Consider the following 7,820-nt stretch of genomic DNA (forward strand, 5'->3'; position numbering starts at 1 on the left):
CAGCAACAAAGATCCTCTTAGTAGCATCATCAGAATGAAATATGACTCCGGTACCGCTTCTTACTCCAACAAACAACAACAGTTCAAAAGACTTAGACACAAGCAGTTATAAAGACACCAGTATCGATTTCTGAAGGCCTGAAACCATCCAGACCCATTGCAAATGATAACGCATTATATTTGTTATTGTGTTGCTGCTACCATGACAAAATCACTGAAGGATGAACCTATGGATTCGTGTGCACCTTTGTCACATGTACTACTGTGATTTTGAAAAACCGATTGGAAAATGGTTGGATCTTTGGATCCTAACATCTCTATTGTTGGAAATTTGTTGTACGGTTCATATATGCTGCTTTCGATCCAACAAAAACCATTTAAACTTGTCACAATATCTTGGAATCAGTTAAGAATAGTAAGTTTTTCCCCCTCCAGATTAAGGTTTGGGACTATGATGCAAAATGGAAGGAATGTTCCTATTGTTTTTTTGAAAATTTTGAATTTGCTGTAACAGCTGGAAATGGAGTCAGTCCTATAATCACTCTTGATGTGGAATCAGAGTTTATATGAGTTTTGCCTCTTTTCCGAGGAAAAAAAATAAGTCTTGACAATGAAAAAGCTGAATTACATAAAGTTCCTTTTTCTTTCATTTTCTTTAACGATTTTTTTTAATAGAAATAGCTGAATTAGATAAAGTTATCCTCTTGCATAAGTAATTATATTCGGATAGAGATTTCTTCGTACCATTCTAGTTCATTAAGAATGCTAATAATGCTATATTTGGCCAGAGAACCTGCAACCTAATTTGCTTCTCTATGCACAAAAATACAAATTCAACTATTAAAACTAGATAAGATATTTAGAGTGTGTTTGTTTTTTGCCGACTCGTCGTCTGAATCTGACTTGGTCCCTGACTCGACTCGAGTTAGATGTCAGACAATTTGTTTATTTTTATTTTGAGTCAGATCTGACTCATACCTAACTCCTGACTCAGATCTATTTGAATGAATGAATAAAATGCTCCTAACTCATGGAAACAAGCCACTGACTCACATTGAGTCAGATAAGTCAGATCCGACTCACAAAACAATTATATCGAGTCAGGTCAATCAGATACAGACAAGTCAAATTCAGATGACTCAGATGAACCAGACACACAAACAACCTGTTAGACTTTGAGCGAGTTGCAATACCGTATAAAAAATCCAACTCAAAACCCCTTGTACTTTTTACTTCCTACCAAACAACGAGACTCCCGTATAAGAAAAAAAACCGCAACATCAATTTCCCTAGTTTTATTCTTTTCCTCCTCAAAACGTCTCCCTCTCAGGTTATATAAAACTCCAATTCCTTCCCAAAATATATATCTGATTCTGATATACATTAAATCTTCAAACCTCAAATCAACCAAAGTTTCACTTCTGCTAAGGCGTTTCTTCCTCTTCATAGCTAGAAGCGAAAATAAAAAATGGCCGCGGACAGTGATACCAGCGATTCAGGTGTCGGTAGTGGTGATGAGATTGCCATTCACATTAGTTGTTCAAACGGTACCAAGTTTTCTGTGAAGGCAAGCCTTGGATCTACTGTTTTGGAGTTCAAAAGTGTTATCTCTCAACATTCTGATGTTTCAGCTGAGCAACAACGATTGATTTACAAGGGTCGGATCTTGAAAGATGAACAGACTTTAGAAAGCTATGGTTCGTTCTTTACTCCTATCTCAATTTCTGTATATTGATTGATGACGAGTTTTGATATTCGATTATGTTGTTGTTTTGCTAACTCAATTTAAGGTCTGTATTTGTTTTTTTTCCAATTGGTGATTTTATATAGAAAATTAGGTCATTGTAGAAACGCGATGGAAATTTATTGATAGTTAGATTAGGTAGGAGAGGATATTGCAGATACATATCTGTAAGTGATATTACTTCTCATATTCATCAGGAAAGATACTCCCTTGTTTTAGGTACGAGAATGTTCATGCAATCACATCCGTAAGTAAAGCTTTCCTCATTAAGTAGGGAAATATCAACTGTAGTCCTCCTAGATGGTTTAGTTTCAGGAAATTGACATGCAGGTATAATTTAGGAAGGTGCTGATCCTAAAAACTGACATGCAAGATCATTATGATAAGTTTCATTAGAAATGTTTGCAGATATAAAAAAGAAGATGAAAAGGAAAAGTTTCTTAAGGGAAAATTAAACGGTTATTCAAAAACTTTTCTGACAGAAAAATGTTTGCTGCTGCTTGTCAGTACAAAAAGGTTATTCATATATTTTGTTTAAGAGAGGAAGTTGGGAATTACTGTTGTTAGTCCAGTTATATTATAAAATTTCGAGAATTTAACCTTTTATTTGTCGTATCTTGTTAGATCTGATATAATAATTGCTAACGGTTAGGAAGCAGATAAATGCTAATTAAATGTATGTGCTGTATCGCATAACAATTTGCAAGATAGTCTAGTAGGCTGATGGTTTTTGACCATTGTAGAAAAGTATTCGTTGGTGCACCAGTAAGTTGTAATTGTTATACTGGATCCATATGCTGTTCTACCTTAATGCCATTTGGTCTTAGTTTCAGTTACTTGGAAGCTTATAGGAAATAAAGTTTATGACGTGGATGTACAATTATTCTTTTTGTTTCTAGACCCGAAAGGAGAGTAATGCTTGGAAGCTTCTTTTACTAAAAGCCTCGACCATGTCTTCCTAATGGCTAAATACATTAGTCGGACCCATAAATTTTCAGTTTGTTCTCTCTATTCTAATCATTCTCATATTGATCTCTCCAATGGGATGACATCTAGAAGGAAATTTAAGGTCTCATGCTGCAATTTAGGGAGACCTATCACTTCGCTGACTTTGTTGTATGAGATGACACTTGTTCCTTTTTATTTGGAAAAAGGAACATATCTCTAGAATTTGTATATGAACATATCTCTAGAATTTGACAATTTTGGTATTACTTTGTTTCCATATATGTAAATGCCATGTTTTAATGCTAATGCATCTGCTTTTAGTATACTTAAGATCACATATGAAAACGACAAATTGGATTTTTCTTGCTCAGTGCAAAGCTGGAGAACAGAATGCTCCACTGCCAAGGCTGCTAACTTTTCATTCTTCTATTTTGTTGATAGGTTTGCAGGAAGATCACACTGTTCACATGGTTCGTGGTTTACCAGCTTCATCAGCTAACACAGCAGGTTCAGCAAATCTTGGAGGCTCAAACACCACCTCAGGTGCCTCAAGAGCTACTCTTAATTCCTATGAAGGCGGGCTTTCTAGGGGGGCCAATCTCGGGGCGTCACTGTTACCAGGGCTCCGTGTAAATGGTCTAGGCGGCAGTGGAGTACCTGGGATGTTGGGAACTGAGGCAGAGTTTGAACAAGTCCAGCAACAGCTTACTCAGAATCCCAACATGATGAGGGAAATAATGAATATGCCCGTCATGCAGAGCCTAATGAATAATCCCGACTTAATGCGTACCTTGATCATGAGCAATCCTCAAATGCGTGATATCATGGATCGCAATCCTGAACTTGCACATATACTGAATGATCCCAGTACTCTACGCCAAACACTAGAAGCTGCAAGGAATCCTGAACTAATGCGAGAAATGATGCGCAACACTGATAGGGCCATGAGCAACATTGAATCTTCTCCCGAAGGCTTTAACATGCTCAGACGAATGTATGAAACCGTTCAAGAGCCATTAATGAATGCGACAACAATGGCCGGAGATGCTGAAAATACTTCTGGTTCAAACCTGTTTGCTTCCCTATTAGGAAACCAAGGGGGAACTCAAGACAGGGATCGGTCGATTAACCCTTCAACCACTGGTTCTGCTGCTCCAAATACCGAACCGCTTCCCAACCCATGGGGTGGTGCTGGTGGTAAGAATTTCATTCTTTTGAGCTTTACTCCAGGATTTTTTTGTTTTAATTGGCAGAGTTTTCAAAACTTCTGTTGTTCTGATTTAAAATGAGTATGATATCTTCAGTAGAACATAAAGCAGAGTAAATGAGTAAGAAACAACAGCTAATTCATAGTAGACTTAATAGTAATCTAAGGAAATTTTAACCGCAACATAAACTGAGATGTTGTATCATATACCACTGATACCCCATGACGTCATCACTAACACTACTGTATTCTACTTTCATTGTTAAAAGATATTAGCGCCTTGTCGTCGTGAGATATGAAGGTTACACGTTAAAAGTTGTAAATATAAATAGCTAGTTAATAAGCTAGACTATGATCCATGTGATTAGGAGTGTAATTTTTGGTACAATTATAGGTCTAAGTTCGGTACTGATAGCTAACAGAGTTATCTACTCACAGAATGGAAAGTTACAAATGCATCTTTTTGTGTTACTATCCCAATCTGTATAAACCATTCATTTGAAGGTATTGTTTACCTCACTTAACGAGGTAAAATACCTCTCTCACTTGATATTTATGAAGACAATATATCAGAACCACTCTATGTCGTCCTGCTATGTGATAGTATATATGCATTGCATAGTATGAATATCAGATTGAGTAAATATTCTACATAATGACATGTACATATCCTGCATAATCTACTAGTTTTAGCGTCTCATTTGATGCAATGAACTCAAGAAAAACGTTTAATTCCAACGTTTGATCCTTAGCAGAGTAAAGTATTTATAATCTGCTTTTCTTGTGCGAAATGTTTGATCTGCATCACCTGATATGACCTCTTCTTCTTTTTTCCGTCAGCTGTTAGAGGCACACCAACAAACACCGCAGCTAGGTTAAATTCAACAGGAAATGCAAGGGCACCTGGTATTGCTGGATTAGGTGGGCTGGGTCTGCCTGAGATGGAACAGATGTTAGGGGGAATGCAGGATTTCTCTCAGATGAATCAGTTGATGCAAAATCCCGCTGTTGCACAGATAACGCAGAGCCTCCTTTCTGACCCTCAATACATGAACCAGGTACGATCACGTTAGCAGTAATTTCAGATTCTTTTTCTTTATCATTCAGTAAGAGTTAGTACTGCTGAAAGCTTTCATACTCAGGTTGTGGGTGTCAACACCTAACAATTTTACCACGACTAGAAGGCATCTGCATTTGAGATGCTTTAAACCTTCTAATTTATCAATGTAATTTTGCGCCTTTTAGATTCTTGGTCTGAATCCCCAACTCCGTAGCATGGTTGATTCTAATCCTCAAATAAGAGAGATGATGCAAAACCCAGAATTACTTCGCCAATTGTTTTCCCCTGCCACAACACAGGTATCATCATATTATTTAACTTTTACATTCACTGATTGTTGCTATTAGTTGTGTAGAAGCTTCCTAAAGTGAGAAAGTTATGGTTATCAAGGGTTGTGTGTTCAGTACAAAGCTGTGAATTTAGCTGGGGCTGGGGTGGGTGTCTGGAGGTCTAGCCTCTATGATTTCAATTAGGTTACTAGGCAGTTGTAGACACTTCCCTCTTCTTTCAGTTTAAACTTTTTGTTGTTGTTTTTTTCCTGCAGGAAGATTTGCCTTTGCAGCAAGAGTTGACCCGTCTTTTGGGGCAACATTCAGCCCTGTAAGGACATCTCTCATTCTCTCAGTAACTTTGATTTGACGACTGTTGCAGTTTTTCACTTACCTGTTGTGCTGTGTGCAGGGATCCAGGACTGACTGGTGGAGCTGCAGGTAATTGATATTATATCAACATTAGACTGTCTTAATTTGTTTAGATAGTTGATTTGCTACTCTTTTATGCAAAGTCCATTGATTAAAGTCAAGTTGTTGATACTCACCTGCATGATATGTCTACTTACAATAGCAGGAACACCAAATAACATGGGGTTGGATTTATTGATGAACATGTTTGGTGGACTTGGTGCCAGTGGTTTGAATGTTCCTAGCACAGCAAATGGTTATTTTTCTCTCCCACTACCCTTCCTAAAAATATCCACTGTTTCTTTACTCTGTTTATCAATTGAGAACTCCAATACCTTCGTTTGAATTATTGTTGTACATGTTATTGTTTAAACAATTTGAAAAATTATTCTCACAGTGGTATGCTAAAGTTCGTTTGTTTGTTTTGGTCAGTGCCGCCGGAAGAATTATACGCGACTCAGCTATCACAGCTTCAAGAAATGGGATTTTTTGACACACAAGAGAACATCCGAGCATTGAGAGCAACATCAGGAAATGTTAATGCTGCGGTGGAGCGGTTACTGGGAGGAGGAAACCCTGGACAGTAGATTATTGCCAAGTGGGTGGCGGTATCCCCGTGTGCTACTAATATACTTAGTCGGTCATGCTAATCTTGGGCCTCTGTATGATTAGTCAATTTTCAGTCCAGAGTCTTCTTAATCAGGAAAAAGAGGGACTCGGCCACATATGAGAACTCTGTTTTGGACATGAATAAGTGCATAGCAACAGAGCCGTCTTATGGACCAGGCCAGCTAGGCTATTGCCTATACACTTATACTACCTACTTGTAATTGAAGAACGGGACCATGATGTACTTAGGCCATCTTCCTCATATTTATAAGGGGTGTCTTGAAGTTAGGAAATTACTAACTTATCCTTTACTTTTGTTTCAATTATGACTAACCTAATAGCCTCCCTCCTAATCCTACTAACTTAATTAAAATTCTAATAAATAAACACAATATTTTTTACTAACCAAATTTCATTTTAAATTCTTCTCTTATGCTATTGTTTTCTTTTCCATTCCATAATCGTTTTAAATTCGGATTTTAGAAATTTATATATTAGAGGTACTTTCCGACTAACCCATGATAAATTGAAGTTGCGGAGAGAAGTTCTGTTAGGAATTTTGTGAAAAAACTTCAGCCGAACTTTCTGATTTCCTAGCTAAATTTTTCTGATAAAAGTTCGGTCACGTCGCAATTTTTTCTCTTCTAATACGACTCTTTGAAAGCAATTTTTTCTCTTCTAAATCGAAGTTCGGCTACCTGTGCCTTCATAAACATTAGCCGAACTACATTTGCAGAGCAGTTCGGCTACCTGTTTTTCGGATCTTGTAGCCAAACATGTTTGACTTGGCTAAAATCAAACTATAAAATTTTCTCATTTTTTAGAAAATTTTGGCCAACTCAAGCAACAAAAAAACTAAATTTGAAGTATGTGTGGAAAGTTTGATGGTTCCGATTAAAAAAAAATTGAGCTTTTCCAAAACTCTTATATTCTCCTTCTTCTTCTCTCTCAATAACTTAATTAAAAAAATGAATAATTTATTGACTTAATCTTACATTAGTCATTAATTAGCTTAACATAATCATTACATGAACTTAATTAGGAAGGGTAATTTTGGTATTAACATAAATATATGGATAACGGGTGGCTACAGTTTACTTCTAAATGTCTTACCCATTTACGTAAGACATTTGGAAAAGCTTTCAATCCTATTTATGAAGTATGTCGTTTGTTATGTAAGTATAGCGTACAACTTTCATTCCCATTTAGTCATATACTTTTGTACACTTTATAGCATTAGAATTCACTGTATTAAGCAATTCTTTTCAAAATAATTTAAGTATCCTCTCTTCCAGTAAATTCATCAAAATTAGATGAATATCATTATGCCACTAGAAGATCTTTGTTGAATTCTGCCTGCCGCCTGATTTGCTAGTGTATTCGTCGCCTGGTTGGCCTCTCCATAAATGTGGTGGTTTGTACGATGCATAATAGATCATAGTAAGGCTCTGATTTTGTTGATCAAAAATCGCAAGTACGATGGAGTCTTGATCCGAATTATGGTGAAAAGAATGAGGTTTTGTGAATTTGACTCTAAGCAAACTTTTGTCCATTTTCGTTGTTGATGTTCTG

The 7,820-nt window shown here is 36.7% G+C and overlaps 1 protein-coding gene across 2 annotated transcripts; it reads left to right on the forward strand.

Moving 5' to 3' along the window:
- Window positions 1-1,262: 1,262 nt before the first annotated feature.
- Window positions 1,263-6,594, forward strand: LOC113346808 (ubiquitin domain-containing protein DSK2b-like). Of its 2 annotated transcripts, none has more exons than XM_026590334.1 (8): window positions 1,263-1,697; window positions 3,134-3,889; window positions 4,740-4,957; window positions 5,145-5,258; window positions 5,504-5,559; window positions 5,641-5,669; window positions 5,803-5,895; window positions 6,072-6,594. In XM_026590334.1, exons 1-8 carry the CDS (start codon window positions 1,469-1,471, stop codon window positions 6,224-6,226), a joined length of 1,650 nt encoding a protein of 549 aa, XP_026446119.1. In that variant the 5' UTR covers window positions 1,263-1,468; the 3' UTR covers window positions 6,227-6,594. The 2 variants fall into 2 exon arrangements, with proteins under 2 accessions (XP_026446119.1, XP_026446120.1); XM_026590335.1 differs by having other exon boundaries at window positions 1,264-1,697; window positions 5,806-5,895.
- Window positions 6,595-7,820: the final 1,226 nt, after the last annotated feature.

The sequence above is a fragment of the Papaver somniferum genome, chromosome 2 (assembly GCF_003573695.1).
Source record: "Papaver somniferum cultivar HN1 chromosome 2, ASM357369v1, whole genome shotgun sequence".
Lineage (NCBI taxonomy): Eukaryota > Viridiplantae > Streptophyta > Magnoliopsida > Ranunculales > Papaveraceae > Papaver > Papaver somniferum.